This window comes from Corvus kubaryi, unplaced genomic scaffold (genome assembly GCF_017639235.1).
Source record: "Corvus kubaryi isolate FWS band 111438036 unplaced genomic scaffold, C.kubaryi_AGA036_p1.0 37277, whole genome shotgun sequence".
Taxonomy (NCBI): Eukaryota; Metazoa; Chordata; class Aves; order Passeriformes; family Corvidae; genus Corvus; species Corvus kubaryi.
In genome coordinates this window covers 76,901-96,873 of record NW_024581085.1, presented here as the reverse complement: position 1 = coordinate 96,873, position 19,973 = coordinate 76,901, and the positions used below count along the sequence as shown (strand labels likewise).

The 19,973-nt window shown below is 49.9% G+C and overlaps 1 protein-coding gene across 1 annotated transcript; it reads right to left on the bottom strand.

The window, feature by feature from the left end:
- Nucleotides 1-12,585: 12,585 nt before the first annotated feature.
- On the bottom strand, nucleotides 12,586-18,893 carry LOC121663456 (keratin, type II cytoskeletal 4-like). The gene is made up of 9 exons (XM_042025735.1): nucleotides 18,341-18,893; nucleotides 17,167-17,381; nucleotides 16,734-16,794; nucleotides 16,022-16,117; nucleotides 15,270-15,434; nucleotides 15,065-15,190; nucleotides 14,608-14,828; nucleotides 14,321-14,349; nucleotides 12,586-13,855 (listed from the first exon to the last, which is right to left on the bottom strand). The coding sequence occupies exons 1-9, from the start codon at nucleotides 18,800-18,802 to the stop codon at nucleotides 13,377-13,379; spliced, it is 1,854 nt and encodes a 617-aa protein (XP_041881669.1). The 5' UTR covers nucleotides 18,803-18,893; the 3' UTR covers nucleotides 12,586-13,376.
- Nucleotides 18,894-19,973: the final 1,080 nt, after the last annotated feature.

Genomic DNA, 19,973 nt, shown 5'->3' with positions numbered 1-19,973 from the left:
TCATAATGGGTTGAAATGACCAAAATACTGTATTTAATGATAATTGCGTAGTAGCTGCATTATAGCTGGTCTGAGTATATTGGGATGCACATCTTGCAATGAGATGTACTTTCATAGAATCATGGAGTCATGGAATGGTTTGGGTTGGAAGAGACCTTAAAACTCATCTCATTCCAACCCCCTGTTGTGGCCAAGAACGCGTTTCTCTCCCCCAGAACTCTCATTTGCAGATAGCTGGGGAAATCAAATGAGCTTTTGGGCACCACATCCTTCGTGTCACTTCGAGGTAATCCAAGCACTGGGACCTCTTGCATGCAAGTGAAAAGAGAAGAAATATTTTGGAAATGAGTTTTATTTTGAGCCAAAGTGTTGGTGCAATCCCTGGAGAGGACACAGGGTGTGTGGTCTGAAGTCAAACGTGGAGCACTGCCTGGGGACAGGGTGTTCACGGATAGGACAAAGCAGCACTGAGCCCTTAGGGAGGTCCAGACATGACTTTCATGAACTTTTTTAGGCCGGCACAACCATGAGCAAGCTGAAAACAGGGAGAAGCCGGGCTCTAGTCCTGCTTTCCGTGGCTCAGCCCTGCACAGCTGCAGGACCAGAACCAGCCGCTGCTCTGAGCTCTGCTGCCCAGCAGGACCACAGAGAGACTCCAGCTCCTCTTCACAGCAGGAAAGACACAGCCCTTCTTCCCTGAGGACAACAACTTCCCAGTTTTTCCAGCTGGGAGAAATCTGCATCTGGCTGAGCTCAGGTCCCAGTTATCCCCCATGTCTCTGCTCAGCCACCCACCATGGAATGCCTTGTGCCACACAGGTGACTCACATTTCAGGGCTGCACACCCTCCAGATCCCTGGGTTTGTTGGAAAACAGGGAAAATGCTGCTCATGGGACAATCACCCTCCTCCAGCTGCAAGCCCAGCAATCCCTTGTAGTGAATGAAGAGCTGTCGGGCTGTTCCTCCACAACAAACCTGATATTCAACCTCTGGCTCCTGCTCGTATCCATAAGAAGTGGCTTTTCCAGGTGCCCAGCCTTGCACATCAGAGAGAGCCAGTCCAGGGCAGTGCTTGTGGTTTGCAGCTGCTGAGCTTTCACAAAGCCAGTTCAGAGTCACACGGTGGAGGTTCCACCGACTTCAAAGCAGGAAGGATTCCAGTGGGATTTGGGCTTCCCAGCAGAAGGGTTGTGATGACTTTCATGCACAGGTCATCTTCCTTGAGATATTTTCATGTGTTCACACCTTGTCCTGGCTGGTTGTGGGTGAGATGGTGTTGGCAGAGAGGGACCAACCTCCCTCTTTCCAAGGAGGATATGAAACTGCTTCTCTCAGGGATTCATCTTTGATTTAAACCTACAGCTTCTACCCAGGTTTACAGGGGAAACCCCTGAGCTGCTTGGCCCTAAACGTTCCTTGAGTTGTGGTGGCTTTCATGAGACTTTAACACCTTCAATATTTACATGTGCCCAGATAAATTCATTCTGCTTAAGCACCTACTAAACTGGGACCTGCTAAGCCACCCCTGCAGACAGGGAGAGCCTAGGGGGATTTCCAACCTCTTGTTGGGATTCTGGCTGGAAAAACCATCTGACAACCTCCTGAGTCTGCTTTGTCCCAGTGAGAAAAGTGCTTTTTAAGACCCTCTCCTTGAAAAACGCAGCTGTCGGGGCCTGGTGGTGGTGGTGCTCTCCCTCCCTCCCTGCAGGCTGGGCAGGTTCTGTGGCTCCCTGCAGAAGGGACACGAAGTCACCATTAAAAGGGTTAACGAGGCCCCCGGGACACCTCCTGCTGGTTTTGCTCGTCTTGCTCTCCAAAGGTTCCCCATCTCTTAAGTGCAGCTTGATTCGGCTCCCACATCAAAGCAGACGGGGATTAGTGGGGACTGGGGTAGAGATGATGGTCTGAAACTGGGAACCAGTAACCTTGCTCCACAGCCGCTCCTCACCCTCAGCCTGGACCGTCCCCGTCCATTTATGCTGCTTTGGGGCAAAGAGATGGAAAAGATAATTCCTGAGGTTCCTTCCAGGCTGTTCCATGATTCCTGCCCATATGCACCACTTGCACTTGAGGTGTTTCCAGGTGCGACCTTCCCAAAACTTCTCCCTTCCTCATGCTGGACTGTAGGTGACCTGTGTGGTCCCATCACCAGTGTTGGGTGTGGTGACAGTCTGCTCAGAGAACAAAATGAGCCAACAGGATCCACCTGTGTGCTCTGGCAGCCAGCAGGGACTGTTGTCCTGGGGGCACCAGGCCCAGCCCGGTCAGGCCAGGGAGGGGGATTGTCCTGCTCTGCTCCGGGCTGAGGCAGCCTCACCTCCATTTGGGGGGCAGATTTGGGTGCCACAATATAAGGAAGACCTAAAGAGGTTGGAGAGGGTCCAAAGGAGGGACAGAGAGATGGGGAAGGGGATGGGGAAGGGTCTGGAGGGTCTATACGAAGTCAGCCTGGAGGAGACTGAGGGGAGACTCATCAGGGGCCGCATCTTCATCCCAAGGGGCAGCTCCATTCTCTGCTCTCTGTGAGCAGGGACAGCACCCAGGGAACAGCTGGAGCTGTGTCAGGAGGGTAGGGGTGGATATTGGGAAAATGTTCTGAGGGTGGTGGGGCACTGAACAGGCTCCCCAGGGAATGGTCACGGGTCCAAGGCTGCCAGAGCTCCAGGAGACATTGGGCAGTGCTCTCAGGCACATGACTTTTGGAATTTTTGGGATGTCTTGTACAGGGCCAGGAGCTGGACTGATGATTCTGGTGTGTCCTTTCCAACTCAGGATGTTCCATGGGTCTGTAAAATGTCACCCCAAGGTGATGTCTCACACGAGGAGCACATGGAGTCACCTTTCACAAGAGACAAAGAGGTTTTGTACCAACCACCACAACTGCCCACCCCCTTCCTTTGGAACATTCCTCCTTTGCGTAGGAATTTGTGAGGCATTTTGACAACTTTGTGCCAGTGCTCGGGGCTGAGGGACCAGGAGGGCTCTAAGTAATGGGGTGGGACCGGAGTGGTGGTGTCGGGATGAAAGCAGAGCAGCTGGGAAGGAGAAGTGGAGGGAGTCGCCCTGTGGACAGAGAGCCCCCTGAGGGCACGAGGTGTCCACTGGAAGTGGCTTTTGGCAAAAGGTTGGCAAAAAATCACCCACGGGGAGGACATCAGATTTGGAGGTGGGAAATAGGGCTGTGCTGCTCCACAGGAGAGTTGTCTCATCTCTTCTATGGTACAGATGGTTTTAATCAGAAAACGTGTTCCTTCATGCATGCAGCCAGCCGGGGACTCCGGAGATGCCTTCCAGCAGCTGAGTGAAAGGGGAGAGTGTGGGAGGAGGGAAATTCAGCCACAGAATTTCAACTAGTTCCCATCCATAGGTCTGAAAGTCTGTCTGTGTGTCACACCAGTATCTGTAGTACCGCAGGGAGGAGCTGCTCAGTGAGCAGGTGCTTGATGTAACAGAGTTAATTTTGTAAACTTAGAGTTTTGTTTAAAGCAAAAGTGAAGTGGAGCCAATGCACAAACATTTCATGCTGTTTATTGGCAGTGGAGCAGAGAATGCTGAGATTTTATCAGCAAGACGATCTCCGTGCTGAATTTAAAAGTGAAGAAGGACAAGGAGAGATGTTGGTTAGAGGTCAAAGCCTCTCACAGGCCATGTAAAAACAACTCGGCAGGTGAGATAACCAGTAAGTAAAAACACTTCCAGCATGAGTCGTTTACCTAAATTCAGCTGCCTAAAAACCAGGCACCAAGTTGAAGAGAGAGACCATGAATAGTCAACGAGAGAGCTTGGGATCATCAAGGAAAAGATCATTTTCTAAAGCCACCATTGCAGGAGAACGTGGAGACAGGAGTCAGCAGGGCCCGGGAAGGGTGATCCAAGAGCAGAGGTTCTTATCTCTCCACAGCTGCCTCAGCAAAATAAAGGGACAAATTCGAGGCAGGAGAAGTAACAATGGTGTGGTGAGCACCTATTCATTAAACTTCCCAGATGGACACTCAGATTAAGGAGATGACAGAAGGCTGAGCTTCTGGAGGATGTACCCATTACCTTAATGAATGGTTGGAGTCACTCTTGTGATTCATTTTGCCACCAACACACAGAAAGCCTCGATGTGTCACCCCAGCGCTGGCAGCTCGGTGCGTGTGCCGTGTGGGATGGTTTCTCCACTGGAGTAAGTGGAGATAAAGGCAGGATTTGTCCTGGGGGAGTTGGCAACCACCTCCATTGCAGCCCTAATGCTCAGGAACACCTGCTCCAATGCTCCCTAAAGCTCCAGTGCCCTGGAGCAGCCAGATGGATCACTGGGCTCCACACTCTTTATGTCCCTGGCTCAGCAAAGCCTGCAGGGTTGGAACCTCCATTTCCAGAGATTAACACCCTGAATAGCCACGAAACCACACTTTCCTGGAGATAAAGGAAAGCAACAGCCATGGCACCTCTGGAGTGATGATCCCTCCCCCCTCTGAGCAAGGCCATGGAATCATAGAACCACAGAATGGTTTGGGCTGGAAGGGACCTTAAAGCTCATCTCGTTCTGCCCCCTGCCATGGACAGGGACACCTCCCACTGTCCCAGGCTGCTCCAAGCCCCATCCAGCCTGGCCTTGGACACTTCCAGGGAAGGGGCAGTCACAGCTTCCTTCAGAGGTGCCAAGTCACTCTGATTTCATTGTTTCTGATGGGGATTCCTTCACTGTTTGACCTAGATCTCCTGTTTTGGGAAACTCTTCCTTCCATGACCAGAGATGTGCCCATACTAGCTTTGAAATCCAGCTGATCCCCTCTCAACATCCATTGGCACCAGGCTTGGGAACCTGGGCTGCAAGAAAACCCAGCAGTGAATGACTGGAAAAGAAAGCCAAGAAAGAGCACAGAGAAATGGGAATGGAAAATCCTCCTGTGAATCCTGTCCTGGGCTGAGTCCCAGTGTGGGCATCAGGCAAGGGCGGGGTTCTGCCTCCAGCCCTGGGGTCCTGCACAGGCAGGACGTGGAGCTGCTGGAGCAGGTCCAGGGGAGGCCATGGAGATTAAAGGGATGGAGCAGCTGCTGTGAGGAAAGGCTGGGAGGACTGGGATTGCTCAGCCTGGAGAAGAGAAGGCTCTGGGATGACCTAATTGTGGCCTTCCAGTGCCTGAAGGAAACAACAAGAAACATGGAGAGAGACTACTTCTGAGGGCCTGGAGTGCCAGGACAAGGGGGAATGTCTTTCCCACCAAAAGACAGCAGGTTTAGATTAGGTATCAGGAAAAAATTCTTCCCCAGGAGGGTGAGGAGGCCCTGGCACAGGGTGCCCAGAGCAGCTGTGGCTGCCCCTGGATCCCTGGCAGTGCCCAAGGCCAGGCTGGGCATTGGGGCTTGGAGCAGCCTGGGACGGTGGGAGGTGCCCCTGCCCATGGCAGCGGTGGCACTGGATGGGCTTTCAGGTTCCTTCCAACCCAACCCATTCCATGAATCCCTGTTTCCTACCAAGAGGACTCTCTGGCCATGCTCTGTTGAAGGATCAAAGAAAACAATTAGGTAAACCTACACTTTTCTGAGCAAACTGTGCTGAGTGGGATGTTAGAAATTCACATTTTCATTTCCAGCTCAGGAGACCCCAAGTGATTCAGGCTCCCTCTTCCCCCTCAGCTCAGCAGGATAGACACACTGGGGACACTCACTGGGGGAACTCAGGTAATTTCTCAGAGCATCAAACACACATCGATGTTTGGCCTTGTTATTCCCTTTGTTCTTGTTATAATGTGGTTGAATTTTCTCCCTTAATATCCCATGGGGAAATCCACCTGCTGGGCACTGCGTGTGATCCCAGGAAGTGTGAAGCACCTGCGTCTCTTGTTCCCCATGCAGAATGGTTTGCATGTGGAAATCTCAATGATCCAAAGCCAGCTTGGTGTTCAAGGCATCCCAATAATTGCCCCCCTGGTATTCCAAGCTCCTCCTTGGCTTCACCTGGAGATAATTTAATGTCTTTTTTCCTCCTGGGTGTTTTTGCAATGCTGTCACTGCTCAGCTCAGCCTTCCTGATCCCGTCTGCAGCCAGGCTGCTCCCAAAGCACACATGGCAGGCTTTACTTTCCCTTTAATTACTGAGCACGACAGCTGTGGCTTCCTCAGCCTCATTTCATTAAGGGCTGACAAACACCCCGGGCTGTCCCCAGAACGTCACTGCTCCTTTGAGCAACTCCTTTCAAGTCACTCCAAGAGTTCATGATAAAGGGGACCAGTTGCTTCTGAGATTGCTACTGGGTTTGGCATAATTACCTGTTACCCCGCAGGGTTTAGCACCTCCTTCCCACCCAAACCCTCATCACTGTCACACGAAGAGCTCTGCAGGGCAGGCTCTTGGCCCCCACTCTGAATCCAGAGGCCTTGGATGCAGAGTGGTCACTCCTTTACCCTGAATCCTCATTCTTTGACCCCAAAACTGAACAAGAACCTTAAAATCGGAATGGTTTTTATCCTTTCCCTTCTTTCCCCTTACTTTATTCACATAGTAGCTGCCAATTTAATTTTTGTTGTACAAAATAGCCCATTTCAAGGCAGCTGGCAGAGGTCCTGTTTAATTCCTTATCTCAGGTCAACATCTGGGCTCCTCCAGAGCTGGAAGCTGCTCTTGGGCAATAATATTCAGTAGCTGATTCCTCCCTCTTTTATGGTTCAAAGCCTTGAAGTCTGCTCTGGGCTGTGCTCTGGGATTTCCAACAGGGCCTATATCCCAAAAACTGTCCATTTCCACAGCAATGGAGGCATCACAAACCTTGTGCCTAAAGGTTGTAGAAAAGCTGCCGTCCAGAGTGAAACCCCTCGTTTGCAGCCCTTTTGGGGAAATGCAGAACTAATTATCTAATGGGAGTCTCCATCCTGCAGCTACAGCCCAGACCCAGCTGATTCACTGCACAGGAAAGCACCGAAGCCTCCTTTAATTCTGGCAATGAACAAATCCCCCTCCTGAGCTGGACCATGGCCAGCGAGCGTTGGGTGGAGACAGAAGAATATTGGTGGTATTTTTGTTCCCATACAGAACCAGCCCATAACCCCTGGTGGGTAACACAGCCCAGCTCTAGGCTGTGCTGAGCACAAGGGTGTTCCAAGGAAAAAAGCGAACCCAACCTGCATTTCCCTATGGACAGAAAGGGAGGGATTGCTGCTCTTCAAACACATCTCAGCAGTCCCTGCCTCCCCCAGCCCACCCTGCCCCGCAGCTCCCAGAGCCAGGGCAGGACCAGCGACTCTGGTTCACACTCGGCTGCTTTGCATGGCTGCTTGGGGCTTGGGTTCCCTTCTTTTCTTCTGAGCAGATTTGTGGAGGGTGTTGTCTGTGGTTGGGAGCTTCCTCGAGCCACCTCAATGACAAAGCCCTGGAAAAAGTGGAGAGGAACAATCACAGAATCACAGAATATTCTCAGTTGGAAGGGACTCAAAAGGATCACCAAGTCCAACTTTTACAGAGATAAATCTGCTCATCTGTGCTTTGGGAAGAGTAAATCTCTGAGAAGGTTTCATGGTTGTAGAAGAGAAACCCTGAACAACTTAAATTTAGATCAGAATTTACCCAGATGTTTGGTTTTGCCACCAAAGAAATAAGTCCAATGTTCCCCATGTTCCAGGGCTGAAGAATCAAAAAAAAAATTGGGATTTCCACTAAAACCACCTTAAAAGGAAAGTTGTGTTAAGCAGAGGAGGAAAAAACCCTGCGTGATCCCACTTTGTTTTATCCAAGGAGGTGGAGAATCCTCCACCACACGCTAAGCCTGGACCACAGGCCTGGAATATCTTTGTCCTGCCTTGATCCCCCCATTCACAAGTCAGATCTCTGACCAAACCCTTCCCCCTCCCTCCCGTTAGTAACACGGACCACATCACAGGGAACAACTTGCTTTGGAATAAAGAGTGGATTGTGGAGCTGTCTGACTGCAAGGAATGAGTGTTGGCAGGAGGAACTAATTAGGGACTAATTTCTTACCTGCCTTTATCCACAGTCTGCTCTGTTGCAGCGTCTTTGGATCTCATTTGTTCCCGCCTTCCTGGGGCTGCAGGGATGAAAATCCAACCTTGGATTTCCCGTCAGTGCAGCTACAAGTCCCCCACTTGGCTCCACCTTTGTGTGCTGGAATGAGTAACAGTGGAGTAAGGGTTGTAGTAAATGGTGTGTTTGGTAGTGAAGAGAAAGCAATGTCTCAGGAGAAGAGCTGGACCATCTCATCTGGGGTCGCAAAGGGGAACTAAAACCACTGGACTTCCCAGGAGCTGAAAACAGACTGAAAATTGGATACCCGAAAACAAGGAACCCCAGATCAGCCCTGATAATCATTCCCTGGGTAAAAGATGCCATAAATCTGCATCCGCATCACAGAATCCCAGAATCACTGAGGCTGGAAAAGCCTTCCAGGATCATCAAGTCCAACCTGGGACTGATCCGCACCTTGTCACCCAGAGCAGAGCTCTGAATGCCCCGTCCAGTCATTCCTTGGACACCTCCAGGGATGGGGACTCATCAGTCACCTTCTGTCCTCCAGGAAATTCTGAGACATTTAAACCTTTTTGTTAACACCTAAAATCAGAAGCTGAAATGGCACAGGTTGATTTGGTTTAAAGTGGGATTTTCCAAACCAAACCATTCTGGTGTGACTGGGGACTGTCCAACTCCCAGTTTGACTCTGTAAGGAATCCACCATGGAGTAAAGCAAAGATCCCACTGCTGCCTTGTCAGCCAAGGAGGCAGATTTGCTCCTGAGATTTCTTTATCTCTCTCACAGTCCCAGGTGATTCATCCCCAGACCTCTGCTCATGCTCCGGCCATTTCATTGTTTGCATAGTGAGAGCAACTGGGATCACCATGACCAGGATTCATCCTCCAACTCCTCTGCTACCAAATCTCTGCACTCCCCAGATTCTGAGATCATTAAAGCCAAGCCTAAGGCACAAATGTCCTCCCCTCACGTTCCTCTCGCCTCCTTCTGATGTGCTCCACCACCACCCTCTCCACAGAGCCCGAAGAGGGTCCTTGTTCCAGTGAATCTGATCCAATTTTTGCTGTTACTGTTGATTCAAAGGCTGGATGAGTTTGGTTTTCCCTTTTCTGCTGCTCCTGAGCTAAAAGGCTTCAAAAACTCCTCATTCAATTCTAAAGTGCAGAGGTTCAGGATCTTTATCCTATTCCAGGTCAGGAGAGAAGGAAGGGGCAGAGAAGCCAGCGAAAGAGCCTGTCCAGTGGCAGACTTAAGAAAATATTCCTTATCTTGGATTCCTTATGCAGGCTGGATGGAAGAAACGTCTCTTGAGCCCGCCTGGTTTTGTTTGGCTTGTGGTGGTTGGTGTCAGCTTTTGACATAAAGAAAACATTTTGGTACCTCTCACACATGGGGAATAATGAGCAAGTGGAGAAGCTTAAATGACAGCCTTGGCTCGGAGAGTGTTTCCTTGTTCCATTAATTCTGTGGGGGTTAATTACCAGCTCGAATATTTACTGAGATGGGTGTTCTTCCCCCTGGGGCTGCGGTTGTGCTGCTGTTCCTGCCTTGTGCTGCAGGGACACGCTGTGGCCAGGACTTCTGGGAGACGACTTTCTGGGAGACGGCTTTCTCTCTGTTCCGGTCAGAGTCCCACCTCTTCCTCCTCTTCCTACATTCCGGTCTTGGTGAATTCAGTCCAGCGGGATGATGTAGGAGAAGAAGAATCTTATTGAAGGATCTTTAAGCCCATCCCATTCCAGGCTGCTCCAAGCCCTGTCCAACCTGGCCTTGGACCTTCCAGGGATGGGGCAGCCACAGCTTTTCTCGGCAACCTGCGCCAGGCCCCACCCTCACCTTTCTAGTCTATAAATTAAGCTCAGGTTGGGTGGGTCGGTGCCAGAAATCTCTGCTATTTTAAAGCTGAATTTACAACAGAATTGTCCCACCCTGCTCAGGAGGGTTGAACTGGAAGGTGCTGGTTAGGAAGGGTGGGGAGGTGTCTGCAGGAGGTTCCTGATGCGGGAGCAGAGTCTCCCCTCTCCTCATGCTGCTCTTCTGGCAGCACATGTTCGGTTTTTGGAGCAGGAATCCTCTGAGTGGTCCATGTGTCCCCTGGATGATGGAAAGGACCTGGACCATGCACTCAGCCTGGATGGCTTTGCTTCTTCCCCTTCTCTTCTTCATCTCCTTGACCATGGTGGGCTTTGGTTTGGTGTCCTGGGTTTGGTTGGGATGGAGTTAATTTTATTCAATTAGTCAACCAAACCCAAGACATTTAATAGAAAAAAATTCCTGGACTGGTATTTCTATTTTCTTTTTTCTAAAAGAACTTCATGGAGACATTGCTCCAATATCAAAATGTTTTCTCTGGTTATTTTTAATTGACAGAAAATCCACTTCCCCAACTTATAATGAGTGTTTGAACTTGTTGCTATTGGAAAGGGAAAAATAGTCAAAACACTCCTTAAGACTAAGAAGAAAATAAAAATAATAAAGTCAAAACAATCCCCAAGATTAAAACACAGAATTTATATTGGGAAGACAAGTAGCAATCCCTTGACAGGAGAGGATTTTGAGCTTGTTTTACAGCTTTAATGAATGGCTTGAAAACCATTTGAGGTGAACCTTTTCCCTTTGCTCCTGTGATAAAATTCTTAAGAGCTGTAGCCAGAGAAAGAAAAATAAATTCAGCCTTCATTTCCCTCTTTGGTTTGCTAATATTATAGCTTAGAATATTTGGGTGTTGGCTCCAGGAGGAGGAGGAAAGGAGCTGCCCTTGTTTTGGGTGAGGCAGGATCATCTCCCTTTCTTCTCTCTATTATTCAGGCCACTAAAAGTTAATTATTCCTCTGAAATTAGGCAGTCACCTCCTGCTTCCTCAGTCGGGAATGGGAAGAGTCACCCTTGGAATATTTCAGGCTCCTGTCTTAGCTCAGCCCAAGGCCCTGCAGGGACAGCCCAGGCTCGAGTCCTCTCTTAGTCTGGGGCTGCCTCGGTGGCTGACTTTAATGGTCAGGGGGGGAAAGCTCTGGAAATCCTGGGGCTTGCCAGGCTCCCGCCCCTCTGAGCTGGGAATGCCACGCAAAGCCAGTTCCTGGTTTTCCAGGCCATAAAGGCTGAGAAGAGGGAAGAGCAATGGGTCAGGTCAAGCAGGTGAAGACCAAACTCTGGCCCCAAAGCAGGGCTTCCTCCTCCTCCTCTTCCTCAAGAAACTGTTTTTAGCAAAACCCAGCAGAAAGTGGCCTTAGCACAAAGCCAAGCCAAGTCATTCCAAGTATGGATTGTGAAGGGATGGCCAGGCCTCCTCACAGACACAAGACCCAAGTTTGGGGCTGCACTGTTTCCTGGACACTTGGCCAAGGCCGAGTGACATCCAGACACCACATGGAGAATCCATGATGTTCACACAATTAATGGGAGCTGCCTGAAGTGAGGGACTCCTAGTTCCAAATTCCATTTGCAGGTGGTGAATGAAGCAAGCTCAGAGGCAGAATTCCCCACCGAGGCGGCTCCATCCCATCTACTTGGAGCCAATTAAAAATGAAACTGCTGAACTGGGATTCCTCGTTGTAGAGAGGGCACAGGTGGAGGACAAGCATCCACCTCACCCCACCAGGGTCTGACACGCAGCTGGTCAGAGCTGGATGAAGCGTTTTCCACTATCAGCATGGAAATGACATCCCCTGCCCTTCCCCAAAGGTGCTGATCTTCTTCCCCGTGTCGCCCTTTAATTGTCCCTTTTTTCAGGTTTGTAATTAGAATTTTGCCCTGTGAGAGTGGGGAGATTACTGGGGCTGTGTGACCTGTAATTCTTCCTGCGCTGGAGACAGGAAGAAATTCCCTGTGATAATAACGTCTGCAGGTCTGGCGGGGAGAGGCAGGGAGGATTCCTGGGAACTTGCAGGCGCCTGGCATGGGACACCTGTGTTGGGTTAATCCCCCTGCCCAGGGCTGCCTCCAGAGCTGGGACAGATCCCATTGGTGCCAACAGCTTCAAGCTCGATGCATTTCTTGCTAAATTAGGCATCTGTGTTTGGCCAGATGAATCACCCCATGGAAATGTCATTTTTTTCCATGAAATAAACCCCCAGCAACCCTGCTGAGCTCAACATGGGAGACTCCAAAGCCAGGGCAAAGTCAATCCCACCCCATTATGGCCAAGAGATCTCATTGCCTTTTAAGTCATACAGTTCAAATAACACTTTGTCATCCCCAAAGCCACTAAAGCAAAGTTGTTATGTCTGAAACATGACTCTGGTCCCACAGCCCTGATCACCAGACCTGTGACCCCAGAAGGGCAGTGTTGAATTCATCTTCATTCAACTGGTCTGACATGGAAGGATCAAACCAATACACTGTTAGGAGGTTGCAATAGGCTGGAAAACACCACCATGTGGTGCTCAGGATTATTTTGGAGGTTTCTGGAAATCCTTGACATCAATTGTTAAATGGTCTCTAAAATGTCTTACGTGATATGCTCTGAGGAGATAAATAAACCAGAGCAAACCCCAGTGGCACCTGAGCCCCACCATGTCCCAAACTGCCTACAGAGAATCCAAACGTCTCTTTACTTCTCCCCAGAGTCTATTTTCACCTTTAAATATTGTCTATGGAAAAATTGAGAGACAAAATATGTCCTTTCAAAGCAATTTATTGAGGACACAGTGAGAAGCTGGGAAGTTTGAGCAGTCAACGGGAACAGCTCCGTTCACGCTGTACAAGGTGTCAGTGTGGACAATTTATGCACCAGTAATTTCCCTTGGCATTTTGGGGGAGTGAAAAAGGAAAGGGGGTGATCTCTTCTAAAAATCAGCAGGCCTTGAACCAGCCACCCCAACATGCAGAAGCAAACCGAAGTACTACGTGTTCATCCATAAGCAAATTCCACACACAAAAAACCCCTGATGGCTACAGACTAACCAGCAGGTGCTTTGAAAATTGCTTTGTTTCGGATTTAAGCATAAATTTGCAGCTCGGGGTTTTCCTGGACCAAAAATAGATAGGATAAAAAAAAAGGGAGTCTGCTCTTCGCAGTGTCTCCTGGGAAAGTTAAACAGTTAAATCCTCTCTCTCTTTTCTGAAATGCTTTGGGAGGAGCTGGAAGAAAAAAGAGGGGTCTTGGAGGGGGGAATATTGTTAATTAATCCGCTCGTTATGGGAAAAGACGGGGAAGCAGCACAACAAACAAACCCTTAAAGCTGTGAAAACCTAAATAAGTCAGAAATCACACTGTGCTGAGCACCTGCAGGAGAAGTTTGTAGAGGAGTCTTTAGGCTTGGGGACTCTGAAAACAAAACTCGGGGGGATAAATCTGGGGTTCATAAATGTGGAATGGGTTTGGTGACAAGCGTTGCTGCTGACGGGCAGGCATCACCCTGCATCCTCTCGGCGCGGGGCTGAGATGCTTGTCCGGGGGCTCTGCCGCCCTACGGGACCACGCAGGGGTCTCTGACAACCCCGAAATTCCCCACCACGCCATTGTTGCACCCCACGACCTCCGGGCTGCTGGACACAACGACGGGGGGCCCCCCCAGCTGCCGGATGACGCAGCCCTGGTTCCCGAAGCTGAGCACCCCCCCGGCCTGGCACGGCCCCATCCTGGCGCTCAGGGCTCCGCTGCCGGCGCTGACCACGGGGCGGGCCGGGTACCCCCCGCTGCGGGAGCTGAACCCCCCGGCCTTGCAGCTGACCCCTCCAGCCTGGCAGAACACCTCTGGGATGCACTGCTTGGCCACGGAGCTGAGGACTCTCTTGGGGTGGATGCCGGCGCTCCGGGAGCTGAAGCCGCCGCTCTGGGAGCTGTGTCTCCCGGCCCGCCTGCCCAGGGAGCCGTAGCCACACGCGGCCCCGTTGGCTGCCAGCATCCCGCAGTCTTCGGGGATGTTGTAGCCGCTGCTGACCACAGCTGCAACAGAGCCCACGGGAATCAGCAGTTAGGGAGGAAAACTGGGAGACTTGCACACGGCAGGCTGGTCTTGAGTGACAGAACCAACCAAACCTGATCTCCTCCAGATTTGTCACACGTCTCTGAGCCCCTGCGCCTTCCAACTCCTCCCCCGTGTCCCAGCACATCCACTCATGGATTCTCCCCCTTCCCATGTTCCCTCCCAGGTTCAATACATATCCCATGGTCACCAGGACATCTCCTTGTTGCCTCCAAGAGCAGAAAAGGGTCTTGAATTTGACCTTCTCCCCTCACTCAAAGAGCTGATTTTTTTAAAATTCAGAGGTATTTGAGATTTCTGGAGCTAAACTTTCCAGAAGTGGAAAAGGGAGGCAGAGGGACCTGGGGCAGACAGATAATGCTGCTCCCAAGGGTATCTTTCCTGAAACAAGAAATCTTCATGGCTGAAAATGTGCAGTTACTTACACACACTCACGGGGTTCCCCACACATATCCTGTAGGGAGAAAAGAGAAATGCATGTTACTCACAACTTTCAGCCACAATCCAGCCCACTTAGTCCATCGCTGGAACATGCCTCACTATCCCTAGGAGAGGAACTGTTTTTGCTGGCACCCATGTGGCCTCCATGGCCTCCAGGCATCTCTCCAGGTCCAGTTTCTCTGAGCCTGGGGAGATCCTGGAGCTGTAGAATTCACTTGGGAGCAGGAACTGCCATAGCCTCAGATACGCAAGAGGGAAAAGTATCACCCACCTGCTCTCTTCACCCTCCAGCAGAGTCTTGTAGGTGGCAATCTCGATGTCCAGGGCCAGCTTGACGTTGAGCAGCTCCTGATAGTCCCGCAGCATGCAGGCCAGCTCGTCCTTGGCCTTCTGCAAAGCGTTCTGCAGCTCAACGTGCTTCTCCCGGGCATCTTTGAGGGCACAATCGCCGCGCTGCTCAACGTCACAAATGGAGGTTTGCAGGCAGGATACCTGTCGGGGGAGGACAATAGTGCAGGCATCTGCAAGGCTTCTTATCCTAGTTCTTGGACACTCTGGCTTTGGATAAACCTCCTCTCCCAATTGCAAACAGGGAAAACCCACCAGCATCACATCCCTCTCCACCCACTTTTCACTTTCCAACCAGGCCCAGAGCAGATCTCAAGTCTCATAAAGATCAATGCATCACCTTGCCCTGTGTCTGAGCTGTCTCTGGAAGCATCTCCTACCTGCTTCTTGACGCTCTCCAGCTCACACTGCAGCTTCTGAATCATCCGGGTCAGCTCTGAAATCTCACACTTGTTGCTCTGCAGGTCATCGCAGTATTTCCCTCTCTTATCCTGCAGCTCCTGAAACTGGAACCAAGAAACAGGACAGTCGTCACTTTGGGCCTGTGACATTGCCAGGCACAGACCCTCGTGGCCTCTTACTCACCCTGGTCTGGTAGAAAGCATCGACTTCTTCTTTGCTCTTCTGGGCGATCTCCTGGTACCAGCACTCGACGTTCTTGATGATGCTCTCCATGTCCAGGTCTCGGTTGTTGTCCATCTTGACGATGACCGAGGTGTCGCAGAGCTGGCGATCAACCTGAGCCCGTTCCTGCGGGATGGGAAGGGCTTAGTCAGCTCTTTTCACCTCTCAGGCTCTGCAGGAAGGGAAGGGCTGCGACACAGAGCGGCTGAGGGATAGAACAAGTCAAGAAATGTCCCTCGGGATGGCTCAGCAGAAAATCCTGCAGCAGGATGAGTTGCCACCTGTGACTGCTGACCTACGTGCTGACCTGCAGCAAGTCTGTCCACATCAAGGGCAAGGAACTGGAGTGACTTAACCCTTGGTATCCTCTCATCTCCAACTGCCTGAGTGATTTAATGACAGGACTGAGCTGGGAGTTGCTTCAGCTCTAATCAGGCAGCTGCAATCCGGAGGAACAAGAAGGACGCATCTTTTCTCCAGGGTAGAGTTAGGACACAGCCAATTCCTACCTGGAGCTGCATGAAGGAAGGGGGAACCACCCTATCTCCAGCATCATCATGTTAATTTTACATCAACCTTGTACTTTCACGCTTTTAATTATTCAGGGCTTGGTATGAGACACATCCCAGTGGGGTTTCAAGCAGAAGAAATTTGGAGCACCTGAAGGAAGAGACAGGACCACCAAAGTGCCAGGATGGACCGGAGCAACTCACCTCCTCAAACACACATTTCAGCAGCTCCAGCTGCCTTCTTAACAGATCCACCTTCACCTCCAGCTCTTCCTTGTTCAAGAAGATGCAGTCTGCATCCTGCAAGAGGGGAGACACACACATTCCAGCCCAAACCTGGCTGTAAATGCTGGAGAAATACACAGAGGCAACACCAACAAGACAGAAATGTGTCTCAACAAGATTTCAAGAGCAGAAAGGTGTGAGAGGATGAGTCAGGATACTCGGTGCCTCCTGAAGGGAAACGAAACCATTCCAACACGACTTACAGGAATTAGTTGATTTATCACTTAGGATGCAGCTACAAACCCACAATTGACTAATGAGCATTTAAACACAATTTTTTAATATTCTTCAAATGATTCCTGCTTTTCTGATGTCCAAGAATAAAGGATGTGGAGAGACAGCCAGAAATAACCCAGTGTTCCAGTGTGACCTGTCCTGGTCTGTCCCCCTCCCACACTTCAGGAATGTTTTTGAGGCAACAAAACTGGTGCTGTAATGCTGATGATGTCGACTTTGAGGAGACATTATTTTTACTTGCCTGTTTTCCCAGACGTGTGCCTCTTTCTAAGTCTCCCTTCAGCTCATCATAACACTTTTGTGGGTTTTTGTTAATAATTCACTATTTCAGCCAAGTTTTGCCCCAAATAAACCTACCACAGGTATAACCACTCATGTAGTTTCAGCTTCTCACCTTTTTGAGTGCCACAAACTCATTCTCCACAGTTGTGCGCCTGTTGATTTCCTCCTCATACCTGTTGGAAAAGGAGGAGAAAAGGGCTGAGGAAAGAAAAATGCTCAGACCCTCAGACATCAACCATCAGGTGTAAATGACAATAACCTCCAGTATAAATGACAATAATCACCAGGTACAAATGACAACTCTCTCTTGCACAGGGACTGCCACCAGGCACTGCCAGATCAGTGTCTGGAGACCAACATTAAACCATCCCAAGATCAGAAGCTTCCTCATGAGCAACAACAACATTACCAATGCAAAGTGCTCACCAGTGAGACAGAAGAATGTGGCACTCCCAGAGGGGACATGCACAAGTCTGGGAGAAGTTACCCAAGATGAACCAGAAAAGCAAAATGCCACCAGCCAGAGGAGCCCAGAAGGTCCTTACTTGCACTTGAACTCCTCCACCAGCTGGCTCGTGGCACATTCTTCACTGCCCAGTTTCTGCTTTTCGCACAGCAGACAGTCCAGGCGCTTCCGCAGGTCGCAGATGTAATTCTCGAAGTACAGTTCCAGGTTTTTCCCTTTTTTTGGCAGCACATACTGCTGCAGAAGGCCCCACTTGGTCTCCAGCACTTTGTTCTGCTGTTCCAGGAATCGGACCTGAAGGCAAAAAATAGCAATTCTTCAGGAGGTGAAGGCAGGGACTCAACACCTGTTTAACTCTCTGCTCTTAACCACAGGTGCAGGAATAGGATTTTCAGGAAGTGAGAGCTGATACAGCACCGTGATCTGGAAGCTGTCTGCCCTTATTTAGAAATCTTTATGTCACACATCTGAATTAACTCAAAATCTAGAATTTGCACATCTAAATGGTTTAGAAATATATACATCATGTCTACGTTATTTAGAAATCCAGGAGCTCAGTATCTAAATCTGCCTTTCTTAACAATTATTAGGAACAAAACTCCTCCAGATGGTGCCTCTGATGTATTTTAGGATAAAACTGAGTCCCCAGATAGTGAAATTACTTCGTCTGTGTTTGTTCTACAAAGGGATCCTTGGGTCACAGATCAGATTTGATCTCTAACCTGATCTTGTCTGGATCAAGATTAACCTCCTTTGCCTTCAGGAATGTTTCTGGAACTGTCACTATATTTAAAGTCAAAGAGAGGAGGGAATTACTGGAATTATTTAACGCAGGACAGCAAGAGGAACCTGTCAGGGCTGTAACTTCCACCTGAGCTGCAGCGAGAAATCCAATTTGAACTGAGACTGTCCAAGAGGAGACACCTGCAAGAAAGTCCAGTGCAACCATGGCCATGATTCAAAGGCCGTGGAATGCCAGGACAGGGACATGGTTGAAATAAGCCCCATTAAAAAGATCTCAGTCTGGACCAACATGCTCTTAAAATGATTATCAGTTGTTAAAAATTATTAGAATTATCTTAAAATTCTCTGTGGGAAGCTGGACCCCTGCATGGACCCAGCTCAGAGATTCATGGCAGAGCTGGACTGGGGCTTTGGCTGATGGGCTCGTGGCACGAGATGGGTTTGGGAAGGGGTTGGTCAGGTTTTGTTTTCCTCAAGGAAGAGCAGTTCTGGAGCAGGTCTGGACTCACCTTGTCGATGAAACAGGCGAACTGCGTGTTGAGGGTCTTGATCTGCTCCTTCTCCTGGCAGCGTATCTCATGTTCCAGCGGGTCCACCCCAACGCAGAGAGGCTTCAGCAGCCGCTCGTCGATGCAGATCCCTTGGATGCCGTCGGCCTTGCGCTCGGGGAACCCTCGCATGATGCTGTATCCCCGGGGGCCGCACAGGCCAATCCTTCCTCCTCCAGCATTCCCGTAGCCCATGCCTCCGAGTGCCATCTCCCCAAAGCAGCCGGTGCCACAGCCCCCGTTGACATAAGAGATTCTCCTGCTCCCGCCCAGGTTGCAAACGCTCCTGCTGCTGTAGGCACCGGCGCCGCACCGCACGGGCTGGCTCACTGACGCGGCGTAGCTGCGACCACAAATCTCCGAGGCTGAACTGAAGCCTCTTCGTCCCAGGACAGATCTCACTGTCGGTGCCTGCCTGCTCATCGTGGCTTATTTGAAGGTGGAATAGCAAAGTTATGGGGCTGCTCTGGTGCAGGAGAGGAGCAGGGATCCCACTGAAGCGACGCAGGGATGCTGCCCCTTATATATATTTTGGGAAGCTGGCCTTGATAGGATCAGGACGTTAATTTAAGCACTTAAGGGTTTGGTTTGCCCTGCAGCAATAAATGCTCCTCAAAATGCAAACCAGCCCAGCAAATAGTAACTACTGAGGAAATAAAAAGGAATCTAAAAGTGCTCTCTTTGCAAGTTGCCTTCGAATACATTACGGTTTGAAGCGCTCCCCTAACTTAGTGCTAATTATAGTTTAGAAACATTTTTGAAGGAGCTCTTTGTGATTTGTTTGCAGTGTGTCGTTTGGGGTTTTGTGTCTCATAAGGCTGTGTGTGTGATGGGATGTTTTGCAGACTTGCACTTTGTGGGGGTAATTTCACAATTTTGTCTGCCGAAAAGTAGCTCAAAGGAAAAATAAAAGAAGAAAGTCAACTGTAAAACAACAAACACTGTGGAAGTTGTCTCGTGATGGATCCTTTCTGTATCTGAAACACCAGCAAATTCACTGAGTTTAAGGTCTGGATTTGTATGCAAAAACTCAAAATATCCCCCAGATAGATGCACAGAATCACAGAATTCTGGGAATTCTGGGAATGTGCAGAATCCTGGGAATGTCCAGCGTTTCAAGATGACCTTCCCTGAAACACCAGTGAACCATCCAGGTTTCATCCAGGATCTGTGACATATTTCTATTTGCTCATAGATTTGTGTTCTGTGCCATCAGTGCCAGTTATTTCTAGAATTATGCTGCAAGTTCTTATTTGTGATGGTTAATTCTTTGGCTTTCACTATTCTGCAGCTTCTCCCAAGGTTGGGTGTCAAAGCCCTTTCAGATTCACCTCCTGGAAGTCTCTACTGGGAACAAAAAGAGAACAATAATCTGTTCCAGCTTGGTGAGATCCACCCCATTCACCAAGTGACGGCTGCATTTGGGTGACTTTGCCAGACATGTCCTTGACACTCCCCGGGGAGACAGCTCCGAGGGAAGAAGTCCCCGGGGCTGTGCTCAGGGCAATGGGGGTGATTTGCTCTCCGAAGGGGCTGGGCTTTCTGCACCAAGAGAGGAAGTCTTAATGAGTGGATTAGGCTGGACACCAGGGAA